Source organism: Tachysurus fulvidraco, chromosome 10 (genome assembly GCF_022655615.1).
Source record: "Tachysurus fulvidraco isolate hzauxx_2018 chromosome 10, HZAU_PFXX_2.0, whole genome shotgun sequence".
NCBI lineage: Eukaryota > Metazoa > Chordata > Actinopteri > Siluriformes > Bagridae > Tachysurus > Tachysurus fulvidraco.
Window position 1 is genome coordinate 17976235 of NC_062527.1, and position 22500 is coordinate 17998734.

A 22500-nucleotide genomic window follows, 5' to 3' on the forward strand; every position below is an offset into this window, starting at 1 on the left:
TGCAGGTACAAGAACCGGCAAATTCTTCTAGATCTTACTAAGGATTCATTTTCACCAGTAAAATGAGGGAGTTAAAGTCTACGCTGTATCGTGTAAAAGGATTTCATTCTATCTAATGCAATAATACAACAATATGCTGTTTAATTAAAAACACTATTAATACAGCACAAATGTAGATGGGTGGGACTTCAGGTTTAGGCCACGCCCACATGTTTAAATCTGCATACAGTTAGTATTTTTCCTGAGAAGCACATAGCAGGTCTCTAGTGTTGTTTCTGATTATTAGACTAGGGGTAAACAAGTATGGCAAAAGGATTCAGAGGAATCTTGGTACTTTTTGTTTACTGCTCTGTTTATTTTGCTCATGAATTTTTTTATTTTAGCAAAAACTGAAGATGGGCCCGCTGGTAGCGAGACTGATGAAGATTGTGCTACACCTTTACTTAGTCTTCACTGCAAGCATCACCTACAACTACCTGATCAAGGTCAGACCCAGCAGCTGAAGTGGAGAATGTGGATGTTGTGGCTTTTTTAAACAACTCGAACTAAATGAAAAGAGGAAAGCCGTTGGATTAATCCAAACGAAGTTTGTCTGTGTGTGTGTCTGTGTCTGTGTGTCTGTGTCTGTGTGTCTGTGTCTGTGTGTCTGTGTCTGTGTGTCTGTGTGTGTGTCTGTGTGTGTGTGTGTGTGTGTGTGTGTGTGTGTGTGTGTGTGTGTGTGTGTGTGTGTGTGTGTGTGTGTGTGTGTGTGTGTCTGTGTGTGTGTGTCTGTGTGTGTGTGTCTGTGTGTGTGTGTCTGTGTGTGTGTGTGTCTGTGTGTGTGTGTGTGTCTGTGTGTGTGTGTGTCTGTGTGTGTGTGTGTCTGTGTGTCTGTGTGTGTGTGTGTCTGTGTGTGTGTGTGTGTGTCTGTGTGTCTGTGTGTCTGTGTGTCTGTGTGTATGTGGGTCTCTGTGTGTGTCTGTCTGTGTGTGTGTCTGTCTGTGTGTGTGTCTGTCTGTGTCTGTGTCTGTGTCTGTGTGTGTGTCTGTGTCTGCCTGTGTGTGTCTGTGTCTGCCTGTGTCTGCCTGTGTGTGTCTGTGTGTGTCATGTGTGTCGTGTGTGTGTCATGTGTGTGTGTGTCATGTGTGTGTGTGTGTCATGTGTGTGTGTGTCATGTGTGTGTGTGTCATGTGTGTGTGTCATGTGTGTGTGTGTGTCGTGTGTGTGTGTGTCGTGTGTGTGTGTGTCGTGTGTGTGTGTGTGTCTGTGTGTGTGTGTGTGTCTGTGTGTGTGTGTGTGTCTGTGTGTGTGTGTGTCTGTGTGTCTGTCTGTGTCTGCCTGTCTGTGTGTGTGTGTGTGTCTGTGTGTCTGTCTGTGTCTGCCTGTCTGTGTGTATGTGTGTGTGTGTCTGTCTGCCTGTCTGTGTGTATGTGTCTGCCTGTCTGTGTGTATGTGTCTGCCTGTCTGTGTGTCTGCCTGTCTGTGTGTCTGCCTGTCTGTGTGTCTGCCTGTCTGTGTGTCTGCCTGTCTGTGTGTGTGTATGTGTGTGTCTGTCTGTGACTGTGTGTCTGTCTGTGACTGTGTGTCTGTCTGTGACTGTGTGTCTGTCTGTGTCTGCCTGTCTGCCTGTCTGTGTGTCTGCCTGTCTGTGTGTCTGCCTGTCTGTGTGTCTGCCTGTCTGTGTGTCTGCCTGTCTGTGTGTCTGTCTGTGACTGTGTGTCTGTCTGTGACTGTGTGTCTGTCTGTGTCTGTCTGTCTGTGTGTATGTGTGTGTGTCTGTCTGTGACTGTGTGTCTGTCTGTGACTGTGTGTCTGTCTGTGACTGTGTGTCTGTCTGTGTCTGTCTGTGACTGTGTGTCTGTCTGTGTCTGCCTGTCTGTGTGTATGTGTGTGTGTGTCTGTGTGTGTGTATGTGTGTGTGTGTCTGTGTGTCTGCCTGTCTGTGTGTATGTGTGTGTGTGTCTGTGTGTCTGCCTGTCTGTGTGTCTGCCTGTCTGTCTGTCTGTCTGTGTGTCTGTGTGTGTGTCTGTCTGTGACTGTGTGTCTGTCTGTGACTGTGTGTCTGTCTGTGACTGTGTGTCTGTCTGTGTCTGTGTCTGTGTGTATGTGTGTGTGTGTGTGTCTGTGTGTCTGCCTGTCTGTGTGTGTGTCTGTGTGTGTATATATGTGTGTGTCTTGAACTGTCTTAATTTTTTTTTCCTAAAAATAAGTTTCATTTTACTTTTTCCTCTTCTAGAGAATTTTTCCAGTCAATCAGAGTGACTTCATCTTGAAGTTCCTGGAAATCAGGTTTGGCTTAAACTCGACAACGTGAGTAAAGCTCCAGACTCTCTTATGTCTTCAGTAAAAACTGTTTAATTCTAATTACTGCAACAGTTTGCTTCATGTTTGTGCTTTTTATTTATTTATTTTAGAGAGTTTATCCCCAACCTGCTGCTATGTGACGATGGTTTCCAGGCTCCGGGCCAGGACTTCTTCCTGCGTCTCACTCACACTTCTGTCCTGCCTTTTTATTTGCTCGTGCTGGTCATCTGCTTGCTGTCAATCATGCAGACCATCTACAGGAGACTCAGGTCTACTCAGTGCATTGCGCTTAAAATCTCATCATGTTCAGGGAGTTTTTCACACCGTGCTTAACTCATCGTTATCAATTGAAACCAGGATTTTGTCCCCAGACTTGTACAGTGTGAAACGATGTGGTGTTATAATGTTACAGCTAGTTGCTTAGCAACAGAATCATAAATTAAACAAAGTGCTTTTTGCACGTGAAAACCTGGGTGTTGATAAAGGGCTAAACACTGAACATCATGGAAGTGTGCACCGTTACGATGGGCAAATACCAGATGCTAAAAAAGTTAGATATGGAAGAAGATTATAAAGATGTGAAAGGTAACAATATCTGCTTTAGGGCAGAACATCAGAGTAATATGTATAATGTGCTGTTGGGTGTGCAGTGGTGAGAGAGCGATGGGCAGCGTGCAGATGGAGGACGGGCGGATCGGGGAGCGACCGGAGGTGATCTACCACGTGTTCCACACAATGCTGTTCGGAGCTCTGGCCATGCTGTTTCAGGGGTATGCACACCATTTGAAGCACTAGTCCCAATTAATATAATACACACTTACTTACAACATGCACTATGTCCTCTAATTAAGCACTAAGTGTTTTAAGATGTCCTGTCCACTGGAGTGTTGGTGTGAGGGAGGGAGGGATGGAGCGAGGGAGGGAGTCTGTCTGTCCGTATCTTATATTGTCACTTAAAATATCGCACCCTCATGTTAATAAAATCAATAACGCACATACATTTCTATATCATTTATTGTTAAATTAATTAATTAAGTATTTTCAAAGTCTGAACTTGTATGGCACTTGAACGGAAAACAATCCTGTAGTCGTCTTTACTACATGTCAAGTAACAGACAACAGACACTGAATTTCTTCTGAATAAAATAAATAAAAAGTACAAACACAGCTTTGTGCAGCCTGAACTTAGGGCCTATATTCCGAGTAATGTAAAACATTCAGAATCTTTCGAATAAAATAAAAGTGCTTTTAATCTTTAAGAAAAAAATTAAACGAAAGACTTTTGAGCTTCCCCTTTATTAAACTTTAACTACATTAATAACACAGGAGCATTAGGCAAAAGAACATTGCAGGTAAAATAGAACAGGGCAGAATTTACTGAATAAAAGAAAAGTGCAGAGCTTTGAGCAGCTCCATTTTTCCTCTCTTTTCCACCTCTCCTTTCTCCCTTTCCATCTTCCGTTCCTAGTGAGAGACATGGACATGTGACTGTCCTGCCAGCAGTTAGAATCTTGGCTTAAATGGGGTTAGTGCCAGTCTCATGCTCCTGTGGAACAGAAACAATCGATTTGATTGGCTTGGCTTTTGATGACGCTCCTGTCGTAATAACTAGATTAACTGCACATGAACGAAAGATTTATCTTTTTATTAATATCAAAGAGCTTGTATAATCTTATAATATTAGATTATAATAAGAAGATGCTTAATACAGTATGATAATATTAGAATTTTAACCGGTCCGGCAGACCCGTCACTCGGTCCGGATCCGGACCGCAGTCCGCCATTTGGTGATACCCGATGTAGACTGTGTGCAGGCAGAGACTCCAGCAAGACTATCTATGAAAAGATGACTAAAAGTGACCCCCAGAATGAACACAGACAGTGACTGTGCCTTGAGACATACTGTATGTGCTGACTGCTCCTTCTCTCTTAAATTATCCTGCGTTTAGTTAACATCTTTTTACCAATGATAAGTGATGGAAGTGATCTTAGATTTGTCTTCGGATATTATAAGGTTTTTCAATTCAAGTTGTCTTTTACTAATATCGTAGGGCAACTGCGTCCTAATGTTCAGTAGAGAGATTAATTACAAACCAAGGTTAGAATTGACCTCATTAACCCGTTATAGAATCTGAATATTAGTGCTGATTTAAGTTTGACCTGACCTTTGCTTTCCTGTCTCTGTGTTTTGCTTCTTCTCCTCTGCAGGTTAAAGTATCTTTGGACCCCATACGTGTGTATGTTCACTGCATTTGGTGTGTGTTCACCAGATCTCTGGATGACTGTCTTAAGATGGGTCAGACTCAAGTCTGTCCATCCTGTAGTGCTGGTGAGTGGGTGGATGCCTGGGATGATGGATGGATGTTTCGGATTGGGAGAGTTAAGATGGTGGATGCTTGTGTGGATGGATGGATGGTTGTGAGGATTTTTGGTTGTAAGGGTGGATGATTTGAGGATGGATCATTGGGAGGCTGGATGGTTGTGATGGTAATTTTATTGCCCAAAAAATGTAGGGCAATAAGTAGGTGGTTAGTTGCATGTTTGGAAATATGGGTGGTGTTTTGGATGGGTGGAGGGATGTTGGATGGACTGATGGTTGGATAGTTGTGTATATGGATGGAGGGCTGAACTGATTGAGTGGAGGAATGGGTTGATAATTAATAACACTGGTTGAATTGGTAGTTAGGTGTAGAGATGGTTGAGTGCAGGATATTTGGATGAATGCATGGCTGACTGTGATGTATTGTTTGATAAATATTTAGATGGTTGAATGAAAGGTTTCAGTGGGTTAATGGATAAATGGATGTTGGTTCAGTGGGTGGATGGATGGATGGATGTTTGTTTAGTAGGTTCAGTGGGTGGATGGATGGATGGATGTAGGTTCAGTGGATGTATGGATGTTTGTTTAGTTGGTTCAGTGGATGGATGGATGGATGGATGTAGGTTCAGTGGATGTATGGATGGATGTTGGTTTAGTGGGTGGATGGATGTTGGTTTAGTAGGTTCAGTGGATGGATGGATGAATGGATGTAGGTTTAGTGGGTGGATGGATGGATGTTGGTTTAGTGGGTGAATGGTTCAGTAGGTTCAGTGGGTGGATGGATGGATGGATGTTGGTTTAGTAGGTTCAGTGGATGGATGGATGGATGTAGGTTCAGTGGGTGGATGGATAATGGTTCAGTAGGTTCGGTGGGTGGATGGATGGATGAATGTTGGTTCAGTAGGTTCGGTGGGTGGATGGATGGATGAATGTTGGTTCAGTTGTTGGATGGATGTTGGTTCAGTGGGTGGATGGATGTTGGTTCAGTGGGTGGATGGATGATGGTTTAGTAGGTTCAGTGGATGGATGCCTGGATTATTGTTTTTTTGGGTAATTGTATGTATGGATGAGATTTGGTGGGTGTTAATGGTGTGTATAGATGGTTGGCTAGTGAATGGATGGATTAGTGCATAGGTGGATGGTTGGATGGAGAGATGACTGCATAATTATCTTTAATGGGTGGCGATATGCATGTTTTAATGGATCCTTTTTGGTCATTAGTGGTTGCTTGTGTATTCTGTGTATGGGAGAGATTTTGGTGGATGGATGAATGGATGGTAGTTTTTTAATCCATGGTAAAAATGGCTGTTTTTGTCATTAGGCACTCATCCTGAGCACCGCCGTGCCGACCATCATCGGCTTCAGCTTATGGAGAGAGGTAAAGTTGTGTCTTACTGACCTGCACTACATATGGAGTTATTTATAAGCTCTCTGAGTTTACCATTAAATGATGTGCTGTTATTATCTCTGCAGTATTTCCCACGCGTACTGACAGAGCTTACAGAGGTTCAGGAGTTTTATGATCCTGATACAGTGGAGCTCATGAACTGGATTAGGTGAGCATTAATTACCACTTGCTCTCTCATTGTGCAGCTCAGAACGTGTTGATTACGTTTCTGTAAAAGCAACTTTAAGGGAAGTGCAGATGCAAGGTTTCTATTAATGAGCTCAGTCTGATAAGTTCCGCAGAGTTCTTAAAGCAATAGGTTTGTTTGGTGAAAGCGTGACACAAACGTGTGGGAAACATTTATAGAAGGGAGCTGTATCATCAGTACTGAGTAACAATCAGAGATAAATCTGTAATGGGAAAACTGTATACAGAAAGTTATATGCTAGTGTGTATATATATAAAACTTTCACTCTCTCTGTTTTTTTTTTCTTTTTCTCCTTTTTCTGTTAGGAGTCAGGCTCCGCTCTCGGCCGTGTTCGCCGCGAGTCCTGCGCTGTCTGGAACGTTGAAGGTGTGTACGGGATGGCCGGTTGCCAGTCTCCCGCTCTACGCAGACCTCAGCCTGCTGCAGAGAACAGAGAGTGTAAGTCTACTTTCTCTCTCTCTCTCTCTCTCTCTCTCTTTCCCTCTGTTTTTTTCATTATAAATTTAAGAGTAGGGGGGCACGGTGGCTTAGTGGTTAGCACGTACACCTCCAGGGTTGGGGGTTCGATTCCCGCCTCCACCTTGTGTGTGTGGAGTTTGCATGTTCTCCCCGTGCCTTGGGGGTTTCCTCCGGGTACTCCGGTTTCCTCCCCCGGTCCAAAGACATGCATGGTAGGTTGATGGACATCTCTGGAAAATTGCAGTGTGTGTGTGTGAGTGAATGAGAGTGTGTGTGTGTCCTGCGATGGGTTGGCACTCCGTCCAGGGTGTATCCTGCCTCGATGCCCGATGACGCCTGAGATAGGCACAGCTCCCCGTGACCCGAGAAGTTCGATAAGTGGTAGAAAATGAATGAATGAATGAATTTAAGAGTAATTTATTGGCAGGATTATTTACATGCAATATTGAAAATGCATCCATATGGGAAATAATAGATAAAATCAGAAGAAAGAAAAAGAAATTAAATAAAAATATTCTAAAAATAAAATTCATTCATTTTTTTTACCGCTTTTATCCGAACTTCTCGGGTCACGGGGAGCCTGTGCCTATCTCAGGCGTCATCGGGCATCGAGGCAGGATACACCCTGGACGGAGTGCCAACCCATCACAGGGCACACACACACTCTCATTCACTCACACACTCACACACTACAGACAATTTTCCAGAGTTGCCAATCAACCTACCATGCATGTCTTTGGACTGGGGGAGGAAACCAGAGTACCCGGAGGAAACCCCTGAGGCACGGGGAGAACATGCAAACTCCACACACACAAGGCGGAGGTGGGAATCAAACCCCCAACCCTAGAGGTGTGAGGCGAACGTGCTAACCAATAAGCCACCGTGCCTCCCTAAAAATAAAATTAATAATTAAAAAAAGTGTCAATGAATATATAACATTTATATTACTAATATTTAATGTTATGTATAATATATAATGCACACTTCTCTCTCTCTCTCTCTCTCTCTCTCTCTCTCCACTGTCCGCTCATCTCTTTCGTGTGCGCGTGCGAGCGTGCGTGTATGCGTGTTTGTGTGCGTGCGTGTGTGTGCGTGTTTGTATGCGTGCGTGCGTGTGTGTGTGTGTGTGGAACAGTTTGTAAGTAATGATGGTATTTTGTTTGACTGGTACCATTTTGGGAAGTTTGATCTGATCAATAGTTTTCTAGAAGCCAATCTGTTTAAGATCAACCCTCATTGGCTAAAGGTTAGGCATCAAAATTTAACAAGCTGAATATCATGACAGAAACATTGAACAGTTTGGCCAATTTTTTTCCCCCGTGTGTGTGTGTGTGTGTGTGTGTGTGTGACTTTTTGCGGTGTGTGATTTGTTGCAGACGTATCAGGTGTATGCCATGCGCTCTGCCGAAGATGTCTATAAGCTGCTGACAGCTCAGAAGTCAAGTTACGTCATCATCGAAGAGGAGCTGTGTAACGAGATGAGTCCCGACAGAAGCTGCAGAATCAAAGACCTGCTCGACTACGCAAACGGCCACGTGCGTCAAATTACTTCTATTTGTACATATTGAATTATTAATTACTTGAAATGGTCATTGCACAAAAAAAAAGAAATCCAAACTTTATCAATATACAAATAAGAAAGCACTTAAAACTGGTAAAATCTTATAAGTGGACGTATGACTATGATTAATGTGTTATTAACAGTGATTCAGATTTTCCCAGTAGGATTTTTTTGGTGTATTTTTAGTTTTAAAAGAATGTAGCTCTTTATGCTCTGTTCATTTAAATGATTTTAATATTAAATGAAGGGCTGCGTAGGTTGTTTTGTCCTAGAAGATCTTTTATATTTATTTTCTTGTGTGTTATTTCTCTGTTCTCCACTAGGTGGTGTATGACCAAGGGGAAATGTACACTTTTTCCAAGCACGGGCGATTCTGTCACCAGATAAAAATGAACTACTCTCCATACACCAACTACTTCACACGAGTTTTCTGGAACCGCTCCTACCATGTCTACAAAGTCAACTCGGTCATCTCCTTCCAGTACTGACATCTGCTGTCATCAGTGCTGAAGATCACAGTCAACTCCAAGCAAATCCTCTTCCAGGAACCAAATCAACTCCATCAGTTCCTTCCAAACTCAATGTCTGCACAGTCAACTCCATGCCTTCATTACCTTTTATTCTCAATGTCTAACACTCGCTAATACTATTTTCTATATTGTCAACACTGTTTTTTCTTCCGGTTTCCACAGCTAGCGAATCAAATCAGCCGTTCACTTGCAATCCCAATGTCTACGGTCAAGTCTGCCATCCCCTTCCAATTCCATATCTACAGTCGACTCCACAATCCCCTTCCGATCCCAACGTTTACAGTCAAGTCCGTCATCCCCTTCTAATCCCAATATCTGCAGCCAACTCGTCATTCCCTTCCAATCCCAATGTCTACAGTCAACTCCACCATATCCTTCCAATCCCAATGTCTACAGTCAAGTCCGTCATCCCCTTCTAATCCCAATGTCCCCATGTCTACAGTCATGTCCATCATCCCCTTCTAATCCCAATGTCCCCATGTCTACAGTCATGTCCATCATCCCCTTCTAATCCCAATGTCCCCATGTCTACAGTCATGTCCATCATCCCCTTCTAATCCCAATGTCCCCATGTCTACAGTAATGTCCGTCATCCCCTTCTAATCCCAATGTCCCCATGTCTACAGTCATGTCCGTCATCCCCTTCTAATCCCAATGTCCCCATGTCTACAGTAGACTCCACCATCTCGCAGTGTCCAATCCCAGTGTCTACAGCCAACTCCGTCATTCCCTTCCAGTTCCAATATCTACAGTCAGCTTCTTCATCCCCATCCATTCTTAATGTCTACAGTCAATTCTGTCATCCGGTATGTTGGAGCAACACTGTATGTCTTCACTTTATTTCTTTTCTCCTTCACCACTCCTGAGCTAGCGCTGTGTTACTGATCTGCTGAACCCCCATACTATTGGATTGGAGAACGGATTGTAAATGGTTCTTACATCATCTTGCAGTTATGCACAATGACCTTTAGTACCGCGTTGTGTGTGGATGTGTGTGTGTGTGTGTGTATATGTGTGTGTGTCACAGATCTGTTCAGGGATCCAGTCACAGGACCTGTTCAGCATCTAAACTGCTGCCTCTGAGCTATTGGTGGTGAATACACAGCCCTGTGGTGGCAGTGTTCGAAAGCTTTTTGCTGCTGTCAGGATATGAAAAGACCTTCCAGAAAGGAGTTGCGTCGTCGGAGGGAATCGTGGGTGGTGCAGGCCGGCTCTGTGACTGCCTAATCGTTGGAATTTGCATACGCTTTTCTTTTGTAAACACTGCATCATGTCATATGCCTTTTGAAAGAGAAGGAACTTGCTAAGCTCTGGCTGATAATGTTGTCCAAGTGTTAAAAACCTGTACGTTAACCTGATACCACTTTTATTTTTATTTCCTTCTTCTGTTATAACAACTTTGCTCAGCATCTCGATAGAACCATCGTGACCATGCAGACGTTTTATTTTCTGACTGATACATTACAAGTGCATATAACTTATTTGTACTGTACCGTCCATCCACCAACTGATGGATAGAACTTATTTAAAGGAAGTCTAATGGCACTTTCATCAATAAACGGAGAAGTGGATCAGTGGTTAAAGCTCTGGGTAAAACTGCTGATCTTATACATGAATGAAAATCAGTATAAATATGTGATCGAATAATTACATCCATAACTTCAGCCATTACATTAGATGTTTTCTTGTTACGTAAAACTTCTCATCTCAGCAAGTATGAATTATGCAGATTTGTTTGCAAACGTCTTAAAGCAATTACCTTTAAACGTGTTATTTCGTCTAAACATATCGACACCCCTTCTTCTGCCATTAGGCTTCCTTATACGCAAGTTTGTAGTTTTTTTTCTGTTTTGATTTTATCTATGTAAGTTGTGATAACTGTGGTTAATGGAGCTCGGGTTAAAAGCAAGAGTAACTAGTAGTAGTTCAGTACAGCAGCCAACATTTCAATGCAATTTCATTAAGAGTCATTTCAACGTGATCTGATGCAATATAGTGTGATGTAGTATTTTCTTACAGAAAAAAAAAGTGTTGGAAAACTCTGTGCTTGTTGGAAAAAGCATTGACGCTTAAATGCCATGTCTGTCTTGAATATGGTGCAAATAGTTGACAGTTGCTGCTGTTGCATTTAGTTTGTGTCTTCCTATAACTTATGCTAATACACACCGATGAATTGTTTGAACAGATCTGTGCACTTGTCTGAGACTCGGACTCTTCCCGTATCCGTGTCAGCAGATAACATTTACATTTTTAGCTCATTACAAGACCCTGTAATGATGAAGCTGATGAATAGATAAAAGAGAACTGCGTATCTGCAGCCGTGATGAATATGGAAATGAGTCACGGTTTGGATCAACAAGCTTTTATCATGACACTTTTTTTTATCACTGTTTTATTTCTGTGCTTTTTTTCTCCCTCACCTGTTCTCTTATTTGATTCTTTTTTTTTTATTTGTCTTTTAATATTGCAAGTCGGACAGACAGACAGGGAGACCGACCGGGAGACAGGGAGACCGACCGGGAGACAGGGAGACCGACCGGGAGACAGGGAGACCGACCGGGAGACAGGGAGACCGACCGGGAGACAGGGAGACCGACCGGGAGACAGGGAGACCGACCGGGAGACAGACAGGAAGACAGAGAGACAGGGAGACCGACCGGGAGACAGACAGGAAGACAGAGAGACCGACCGGGAGACAGACAGGAAGACAGAGAGACCGGGAGACAGGGAGACCGACCGGGAGACAGACAGAGAGACAGGGAGACCGACCGGGAGACAAACAGGGAGACCGAGAGACAGACAGAGACGGACAGAGAGAGGGACAGAGACAGAGACAGAGGGAGGGACAGAGGGAGGGACAGGGACAGAGGGAGGGACAGGGACAGAGGGAGGGACAGAGACAGAGGGAGGGACAGAGACAGAGAGAGGGAGGGACAGAGACAGAGAGAGAGACAGAGGGAGGGACAGACAGACAGACAGAAAGAGAGACAAGGAAGGAGGGAGGTACAGACAGACAGCCAGACAGAGATGGAGGGAGGGAGGGAGAGACAGACAGACAGAGATGGAGGGAGGGAGGGAGAGACAGACAGACAGATATAGAGGGAGGGAGAGACAGACAGAGAGAAGGGGGAGGGAGGGAGGGAAACACGGATGGACAAAGGGTGGGAGGGAGGGAAAGGCAGACAGACGGTAAGACAGACGGTAAGACAGACGGTAAGACAGACGGTAAGACAGACGGTAAGACAGACGGTAAGACAGACGGTAAGACAGACGGTAAGACAGACGGTAAGACAGACAGTAAGACAGACAGTAAGACAGACAGTAAGACAGAATCCCAGGTGTGTATGCAGATGATGAAGCTTGGTGAAAGTGTCCTGTATAATAGTTCTCATGTTTGTGCCTTTTCACTTTGTTGTTCCCATGTTAGTTTAGATCCATGCTTCATTGGGACGGGGTTTACCGCTTGTGTCCCCACCCTGAGAACACGTGATTGTAACAGGAGCACAGGAAAAGTGCTTTGTTGCAATTCTGTACAAACCTGCTGCTGCTGCTGCTGCTGCTGCTGCTAAAATGCTCTCCTCAGTCTGCGTGATCATGTGATATTCTGTTGTGAACTGTAGATGGTCACAGGAACGTAGCTATACACATCAGTAGGTTTAAGCTGACGCTCTGACTCCTCAGTCTTATACAGTACAAGCTGAAATGATCTGATTCTGTTTAATACAGACTTTTATTCTTCTGTACTCTTTTCATCTCTATGATTTGAGCTTTACACCACAAGGGTGTTCAAATCTCTTAACTGATGGTGTCGAAACCTCCATAACAACAGATTAGACGGTCATCGCAGGTTTGTAGAAACAGTGCTCATTTAGATGCGTTATTGTTGCTATAGTAACAAGCAGCTTGTATGATGTACGATCGGAAAAATCTAAAGCTGATATTAAACAGGTTGCGACAAAATGTGTTGTTTAATTTAAAAACAAAAAATGATCTAAACATCTATATGACATGGTGGAGGTTTCCGGTCGGAGAGGTTTAACGTTAGTGGAAGTGGGTGAAAATTTCACAATATTAAATGTAACTTTAAATGGTTTAAATAAAAAAATAAAAATAAAAATAATGTTGTAAATGATAATCAGCAGCCCTTTTCCGTAGTATAAGAGTTTGTATAAAAGACTTTGGGTTGTGTTGTTCTGGGAAAGGCAAATTATCCCTTTTTAATTACACCACCCTATTGTGGATTGTTTGCTGATATCAGAACCCTTGATATAAGGATGGTGAGAACTAGTGAGTCTAATCATATGGTGCAACCAAAGTCCATATGGAGTACAAGTACAGGGATGAATCGAGATACGAGTGCATTGACATACGACTTTTTTGAGATACGAGCTGTGATTCGACCAAATTTTTGCCTTGAGATACGAACAAATTTTTGAGATCCCCAGATCCCCAACAATCCCCAACAACCACGTGTGAGATACGAACATCCGAGCCGCTGACGCCACTGAACAGAGACCCACAACAACAGTTAATTCAAGAGAATTTCAGTTAAGTTCAATATTTTAGTGAAGTTTAGTTAAGTTGCATTTAAGAGTAAAGTAGCATTAAGAGTGTACAGCAGAGAGTAAGTGAACGAAAGTGAAAGTGTACATACGTACAAAATCCCTCCTAACTCCTCCGCCTGTTTACTCCTCCCTCAATCTCCGTGCACATCTTCCGTTAGCTCAAGTCGTCTGATCTCCAAGGTAAATGATCCACTTTATAGTAAAACCACTTTATTTTTTTAACATTCTCTTTTATTACTGTATGTTTTTATACAATATCTGGCGGGAGTGGAATTTCGCGAGCTGGAACGGATTAATGGGATTTCAGTTAACTTAAACGGGGAAAATTGCTTTGAGATACGAGCAAATTGAGATACGAGCAAGTTCACGGAAAGAATTAAACTCTTATCTTGAGGTATTACTGTACTAATAAAAATGTGAAACATTATACTAATTTGCAGTAACAGGTTTAAACACAAGGAGGCTCCTTAAACCTTAAAAACACGGAGCTTCATCTCTCCAACTTCAACACAGTCAAATCCCATGATGCCTCTAATGAATGCTTTTTGCTTTAATTTGTTAAAAGACATACATTTTGTGGAGATTTACATACTTTACATATCGACTGAAATATTCCATGTTTGACACCAATAAAAAACATTCAGTAGCATGGCTTAAATAACAATAATCCCATGGAAGTATTCCACATTCTGTGAAGGATATTGATTAAAAACTGCTAAGTGATGGATCTCAAATTCCATTCTGATGTAAAATCTGAACCCTATCACAACCAGGTGGAGAAGAAGATGAAGGGAGACAGAGATTATCGCAACTGCTGTGTGTCGTGCTTGGACAGAGGTCCTATCATCCTCCAGCAAGAAATTGAATTAATCAGCTGTCATGTGCAGCAGGTCCTTGAACCCAGTCCCATTATATGAGGGAGGAAAAATCTCGACATATTAATGCTGCTTCTATCAGAATAAAATAAGTGGCATGTCATAACCAAATGGCAATGCAAAAAAACAACAACAACAAAAAAAAAAACAGGCAGAAATATTTTTTTCTCCATAACCAATAGCTCCATACATGTATTACAAATGTCTACATACATAAGTATATACTATACACGGCAATGTTTATGCTTTGTTTTTTTCTTCTCAAAGATATCAATTGTATAGTATAGCATCCAATAATCCAGCAAATCATCATGCAGCATCTACTAATTCATCTAAGTGGTCTTCCTTATCCCAAACAACAGTCTAGCCAATCAGCATGCAGTATCGACAAAAATAAACCAAATGGGCTTCATAAATCTCTAATCTATCAAATTAACAAACAGTGTATATTAAATAAACCAACTGGGTGTCATAACCCATATCCTCAGCTCCAACCAGTCAGTACAGAGCATCTTCTACATCTTCTGCAGCCAACTGAACTTCATGATGCACTAGTCCAGCCAATCAGCATTCGGTACACACTAAAGAGGTCAACTGGGCTTCATCATTTCATAATCCACCCAATCAGCACACAGCATCAATTAAATAAACCAAGTGGGCTTCATAGTCGCCTAATCTAGCCAATCAACATGCATTATCAATATATACCATACAGAGCTTTCACTAAACAACCATCTGAGTTTCATAATCTCCTAATCCAGACAATCAGCACCCAGCATCTCTTAAAGTACACAAATGTTTGTCGTAATCCTTTAATCAAGCCAGTTAGCAAGAAATCCTCACTAAAGCAATCTGGAGCACTTTATAATTCTCTAAACCAACTAATTAACAAGTATTCAATAAAGCAGCCTGACATATTCCCATAATCCAGCCATTAAGCACACAGTATCCACTAAACAAACCAAGCTTCATAATCCCCTAATCCAAACAGTATCCACTCGAGCATCCAACTGAACTTCATAAACCACTAATTCGGCCAATCAACAATCAGTGACCACAATGAGAGAAAAAAGGATGTTATAATCAAAAGGACGTTATTTACATTGACATTATTTCCTGTCCGGTGTCACCCAAATGAGGATGGGGTTCACTTCTGAGTCTGGTTCCTCTCAAGGTTTCTTTCTCAGGGAGTTCTCAGGGAGTTTTTCCTCTCCACCGTCACCTCAGGTTTGCTCATTAGAGATAGATGTTAGAGATAAATAGCAAATAAATTTAGAACTTTCCAGTTTTTATTCTCTTGCTATACTTCTGTAAAAGTGCATTGAGACAATGTGAATCGTTAAAAGCGGCATACAAATAAATAGAATTTAAATGAATAATCCCCAGGGGGCACGGTGGCTTAGTGGTTAGCACGTTTGCCTCACACCTCCAGGGTTGGGGGTTCGATTCACACCTCCGCCTTGTGTGTGTGTGGAGTTTGCATGTTCTCCCCGTGCCTCGGGGGTTTCCTCCGGGTACTCCGGTTTCCTCCCCCGGTCCAAAGACATGCATGATAGGTTGATTGGCATCTCTGGAAAATTGTCCGTAGTGTGTGAGTGAATGAGTGAATGAGAGTGTGTGTGTGTGGGTTGGCACTCCGTCCAGGGTGTATCCTGCCTCGATGCCCGATGACGCCTGAAATAGGCACAGGCTCCCCGTGACCCGAGAAGTTCGGATAAGCGGTAGAAAATGAATGAATGAATAATCCCCAAATCCAGCTAGTCAGAAAGCAGTATGCAGTTAAATTGGCTTCATAATCTACTAATCCAGTCAAATCAACATTCATCATCCAAATAAGAAGATGAATAATTATCAATTGTCAATGATCCAGCCAATCAACATGCAGCATCTACTAATAAACCAACTGCCTGCTTATAATCAGATGAAGAACCAATGTGCTTGTATGCCTTATGTTTACTCTGATACCACTTTTGATTCTAAATTTTGATTTGTACTGAACTATGTATTTATATCGAAAAGGCCACTTTATTAGGCACATTTTCTTTGTTTGTCAAATCGGTGTACAGTTTTTGGCTAAAGCTAATCTTTTCCCCATGCACAGTTTGTTAAACATGCTCTGTTTCTCTATTCAACACTGTTAGCTGGGAATATTTAGCTGTTTTCAGCCAGTCGGTGACTTTGACTGATCCAATGAATCGCAACAGATGGGCTGAAGTCTGTAATTACAGCTGGTGACAAGTGCTCTGTTATTTGTTCTTTATTCTTCATGCTTTATTAATTTGTCATTATTGAGCAGAATATACTGTATGTTTTGCACATTAATTCCCCCAGGAAATAAAATATAATTATTAAAATTGACTATTAATTTCTTATGCAATACAATTATTTATAGAAGCCATTATTTTGTCACATATACATTACAGCACAGAAATTCTTTCTTTGCATATCCCTACTTTGGAGGTTGTGGTCAGAGCACAGGGTCGGTCATGATACTGCACCGCTGGGGCAGAGAGGGTTAAGGGCACAACAGTGGCAGCTTGGCAGTGGTGGGGCTTGAACCCCAATGATGAACCCAGAGCCTTAACCGCTTGAACCACCACTAATTATTATCAGTCTTAAATTATATCCAAAACACGTGTGTGTGTGTGTGTGTGTGTGTGTGTGTGTGTGTGTGTGTGTGTGTGTGTGTGTGTGTGTGTGTGTGTGAATGAGCTGTTGCTATTGAAACAAAACCGTATTAGAAATTACTACAGCTTTTCTTCAGTGGGAATTTGAGAATTCAGCATTATAACAGGCTACTTAGACAAACACCTCTGCGTTCTTGCTCTATCTAGTCTTTTACGTCACATAAATCAGTGCTGCATTTCACAGTTAGTGTCTGTAAAGGCTGAAGAAGATGATCTATCCTGCCAAGGTTTGTACAGAATAGATCACGTCACTGATGCTGACATGATGGAAGCTGGAGAAAAGATTCAAACTGAATGTTGTCACAAATATACTGCTACATTGGTAGGAAAATATCTGTTAACAGAAACGAACACTCCATTTCCTGTTAGCCTTGACCGCTAAATAGTGTAGCTTGTGCCTTTTGCTAATTGGGTGGCTTCAGTGGAACCCGGATACTGGTTGGGATACTGGTTTATATATATATATATATATATATGTGTGTGTGTGTGTGTGTGTGTGTGTGTGTGTGTGTGTGTGTGTGTGTGTGTGTAATATGGATCATTCTATGGTGATTTATCGCACCGGTCTGTCTTCTTTGTGCTATAACGGTAAACATTGTAATATAATGGTGTAACAATACTACTACTACTGATGATAATAATAATTCAATACAATGCTTACAATATACAGTTACTAACCACTAACTGGGAAGCGATGGAAGGGAATCACCGGATCGGATGAATGCAAGACTTCAGTGATGAGTGTGTACGTGATAACGAGCGCTATATATGTGATAAGTGACTCGCAGCATGGTCTCATTCCTCCTGAGATTTGGCAGTGAGTCATCACACTGAGTCACTGAAGCAAAGCAGTGTTCCTGTTCATTCTCTCTCTCTCTCTCTCTCTCTCTCTCTCTCTCTCTCTCTCTCCATCCTCCATTCTCCTCATCATTCCTTCTGTCTCTGTACTTTATTATTGTTTGTCACCCTACATTAGATAACATCTGCTCTCTTCCCTGTTGTCATTCAGGCAGTGAAGCACCTTATATGCATCTCACAGAATCTTCCGGTGCTGAAAGCATCAGTGGCCCTGTGCGTGGTGGTGATGGTGGTGATGGTGGTGGTGGTGGTGGTGGTGGTGGTGGTGGTGTTATCTAGAAATAAATAAAAGAATGAATGAATTAAAGAATTGAAAACGAAGAATTTGCATGTTCCTGATACACAGCTGTCTTAATGATGAATTTCCAAAGCTGATATTGCATATTGTCTGCTCTTCAAATATCTGAATGTGTGTGTGTGTGTGTGTGTGTGTGTGTGTGTGTGTGTGTGTATGTGTGTGCGTGTGTGTGGAATGTTGAGTGCTGTAGATAATGCCTGTGAAAGCCTGATATTTATATTATGTATTCAGAGCACACCTGAGACTCTGTGTGTGTGTGTGTGTGTGTGTGTGTGTGTGTGTGTGTGTGTGTGTGTGTGTGTGTGTGTGTGTGTGTGTGCTCATTTGTGTGTCTTTGTGTGGGTGTGGGTGTGGGAGTGTGTTTATTGTGAGCAGTCAGGACCACGACCTTGTTGCAGATTATGAAAGCACATGTCAGCCACACACACACACACACACACACACACACAGACACATACACAGACACACACACGCTCATGCTCACTTTATTAGGAACACCAAGCTAATATTGAACAAAAGCAGTAGAGTGCTGAGATGCTTTTCTGCTCCCCACAGTTGTAGCGAGTGGCTATTTCAGCTTAGAATGTGTTTCCTGTTACTTCAGTCCGGCTTTTCTTCTCGGATCTCTGCCATCGACTAGCTGTTTCCGCCCACAGGGCCGCCACATACTAGATTTTCGTGTTTGTTTATTTTTAACACTCTAGAGATAATTATGTGTGAAAATCCCAGGAGATCAGGAGTTTCTGAAGCCACAACAAGCATCACTGATTTCACAGATTTTCTTCATTCTGATGTCTGATGTGTAAATCAACAGAAGCTCTTGACCTGTATCTTCAAGATTTTATGCGTTGCTCTGCTGCCTCATTATTGGTTGATGAGAAAACTGCATAAACGTGCAGGTGAATATGCAGGATATCAATAGTCTACACACTCTTGTTCAAATACCAGGTTTTTCTGATGTAAAAAAATGAAGTCACATGAAAATTAATCACAAAAGATCTTTTTTCTATTTTTTGTGTAATTTAGTAACCAATAATGCAAGAAAAAAAAGAGAAAAGAAAAACATAGCTACATAAGTGTACACACTCCTTGAGCAATACCTTGTTAAAGCGAATGTTGCTTGTAATCCAGTGCTTTGTCTTTGTCTAATCTTTTTCTAAAGCTGTTCCTTGGATGACTTGGATTTGTACTTTGGCCCGTTGGTTATCATGCTGGAAGGTGAGTTTTTTTTCTTCTTCATCAGCTGTCATCATCTTCAGCTTTTTTTTATTTCTTCTATCTTGACTACAGCTCCAGTCCCAGCTAAAGAGAAGCAGCTTAATAACCATGATGCTTCACCATGAGTGTGTTGCTCTTTATATCATGTCTTGTTTTTGTTCCATAAAAGATATCCTTTAGAATTATGCACAGAGTACAGAGTCACCCTCAGTATACTTTTGCAGATTTTTCCTCATGGTTTGGTGTGATTTAGGTGAGCTTGGATGCTTTTTTTTTCTATTTATCCAGCCTTCTACAAAACCCAAAAATACAAGGCACCAGGACTCATCAGTTACTCCTGCAGCTCCTTTAATGATGCTGTAGGTCTCCTGGTAGCCTCCATGAAAAGATTTTCTCTAGTTCTTTCACCTATTTTGTAGTTACAGTATGTCCTGTTGTCCTATGTAATGTCACTGAGGACTTGTTGATGATGGTCTGCAAGGTGTTCCATGGTACACCTAATGTTGTTGTGGATTTTTTTTTGACAGTGAGATCCTGTATATGATTATTAATCTCTTTACAGACCATGGCTTTAAAAATCTGAAAAAAGCAAAAAAAAATCCTACAGAAAAAGCTGATCTTTATTTGGGGTTAATCTGAATCAAACTTGAACGTGATTGGTTGAAGGTGGAAAAACATCTGATAAGTTTTTACCTCATAAAAACCTGCAAACTGTGTACACTTCTTTAATTGTGTTGTGGATTTGATTGTAATGGTTCTTTTAGGGTTTCTTGTTAAGAATGAATCAAAAATCAGAAAATCTCTTATCCGCAAAAGTTTCGGCACCCATTTGAAGCGCTTTCAGATTGACGGTCCGATTCTTTCTTTCCACCCAGACCGAGGCCATTATTTACAGATGCCCAACTTGCTCAGACAGCCAACTCTAGAAAGGTTTGTGGTTGTGCCAAACACCTGGTTTTTCAGAATGATTGAGCCGATTGTGCTTTTATGGTTACTCAAAGCCGTACAGTATATCTATGCTTTGCTAGATTCAGACTTTTCCACAGCTTGAACACAGAGATCCACAGTCAGTTCCTTGGACCTGATGGGTTGCTTTCTGTCCTGACATTGCAGTGTTACTTGTGGGACCTTATAAGTTCTATAGTCTGCCTTTAAGAATCTATGGGCCTTTTTACACCTGGTCACTTCATGTGTTTTCTCTGATCCCATAGCTACAGTATCTGATTTGCTAAAACTGTTCCATTTACATTAGGCCACATAAATGCGTCTCGGCGAATCGGATATCGATCCGATCTTTCTGCTCCCTCCCAATATGCAGATATATTTTACCTCATTTCTGGGGTAATTGAAATGGAACACGCTTTGGTGTATGCGGTTGCATTTACTGTTTGCTGCATGTTCGCTGGTGGCAGCAGTGCATATTAAGACCCAACGAGACACCTGGGTGAAAGATCGGAGCCAGCGCTGGTGGGAAAACATATTTGTTTCTGGCGCGATGCATGACTCGCGAGTCACCTGTGAGTGACGTACTTCCTTTTGGGAGGAATATAGCGCTGACGTATGTGGCTTGAACAACCACATTCATTTACACCTGTCCAGTTTAATCTGAAATGCGTCCCAGACCTCCTCCTGAAGGGGTTTGTACCATCGGATTTATATCAGTCTCGAAACCGTTTCGGAGGGCATTTAGACCTGGTCTTTTTACCATTGGATAGCTATCTGATCACAGAAAACACATTAAGTGACCAGGTGTAAAAAAAAACCCTATATCTAATCAGTTCAGTTCAGTTTGACTCCACTTGAATTCTAGAAACATCAGGACTCTCAAATTTTGAAGACAAGCAAGAGTGACATCTCCAACCCTCCACCCAAACACAACAATGGGCCTACCCTTTTCGCCACCTTCTCTGGGCCAGCATCCTACAACCTGGCCTTTAAGAGAACGCTTAGTTGCAATTTAGTTGACATCTTTGAAAGACAGATGCAATGATTAATGCATCCATGGCCAGGATATCAAATATGACATGATTTTAAATTTGACCTATAACATTAACGATGCAATACACTTTCATTTATTTAGTGCTAATAAAATCATTAAGCCTATTTGGAGAGAGATGTTTAATGTGACAAAATGTCAGTCATCGTGTGATAACAAAAATATGACTAAGCCTAGACCAGTGGTTCTCAAACTTTTTGGCGTGTGCCCCCCTTTGTGTGCAAAGCCCCCCCCCCCCCCCCCAAGAAAATTTATGACATAAAACATTCCAAAAATTAATATTTGAATTAAACAAATCATATTAAATTATACAATGTAGTGCTGTTGGTTAGTAGTCTTAGTATTTTTAGATTTAATTACACAGAATTTATGATAAATTCATTATATTATAAAATGTCATAAAGCCGGGGCCCCCTGTCACCATCTCAGGGCCCCCAGTTTGAGAACCACTGGCCTAGACTACTTGTTCTGAGCAGGTGTTGTCAGTGAACAGGCTGTAAAACTGTTGGCTAAGTTACAGACACTCATGAAAAACTGATGCTGATTATCTGGGAAACATCTGTTTGTCAAACAAGTTGTGAATTTGTTGTAACATTACAGCAGGAGATCATGACTTACTCTGTGCTCAAAGTGATGCTCGCAGCTCCAGTGGTTTTCTCTGTGGGTGAACGAGGACGATGCTGAACAATTCCAGGATCTGCTTTTTTTCATTGGTTGTTGCATTAAATCTTACCCAGATACAATAGTGCTATTTTCTGATTGGCTGTTGTGTAGCCTCTTCTTTTGATTGGCTGTTAAGTGTCAGGCTCGACTAAGAGCTCCAGGGGAGACGCGCTTGATTCCTGCCCGGTTCCATAGAGACAGCGGTGCGGGCTGATACGTTTTGGGGGCTGCGACTTATTAAATATTTAATAAATAATAAAAAAAAAAATCTGCGTGAGAAATACAATGTGTGGAGGGAGAGCGTGACAAAAGAGTGACTGTCCCAAATGAGTGACTGTCACTCTCAATGCATGACTTGACAGCCCCGGATAATTGAACATGATGCATCTGACTATAGCAAACGAAAACCATACAAACAGCCTCAAACCTTCTTGACATGGATTCCCCAAGATGTTTGAAATGTTCCTTTCACATTCTGGTCCAGATCATGTGCAGGATCCTATCACGTAATTCCTGCAGATTTTTCAGGTGCATCTTCATGCTAAGAATCTCTTGAGGATCTCTACCATGTCCCAAAAATGTTCTACTGGAT

General features: G+C 41.9%; 1 protein-coding gene across 3 annotated transcripts in view; it reads left to right on the top strand.

The window, feature by feature from the left end:
- The window catches only part of LOC113654899 (probable C-mannosyltransferase DPY19L4), a 27668-nt gene extending 16736 nt beyond the window's left edge, over window positions 1-10932 (top strand). For all 3 annotated transcript variants that reach the window (XM_047819830.1, XM_047819828.1, XM_047819831.1), the window contains 11 exons: window positions 1-5; window positions 384-485; window positions 2216-2289; window positions 2394-2552; window positions 2934-3053; window positions 4492-4612; window positions 5925-5981; window positions 6077-6159; window positions 6504-6636; window positions 8034-8192; window positions 8542-10932. The exon at window positions 1-5 is cut by the window's left edge and continues 127 nt beyond it. In XM_047819830.1, coding sequence (XP_047675786.1) covers window positions 1-5; window positions 384-485; window positions 2216-2289; window positions 2394-2552; window positions 2934-3053; window positions 4492-4612; window positions 5925-5981; window positions 6077-6159; window positions 6504-6636; window positions 8034-8192; window positions 8542-8706 — 1178 coding nt within the window. In that variant the 3' untranslated portion in view covers window positions 8707-10932. The remainder of the gene's footprint in view (window positions 6-383; window positions 486-2215; window positions 2290-2393; window positions 2553-2933; window positions 3054-4491; window positions 4613-5924; window positions 5982-6076; window positions 6160-6503; window positions 6637-8033; window positions 8193-8541) is intronic.
- Window positions 10933-22500: the final 11568 nt, after the last annotated feature.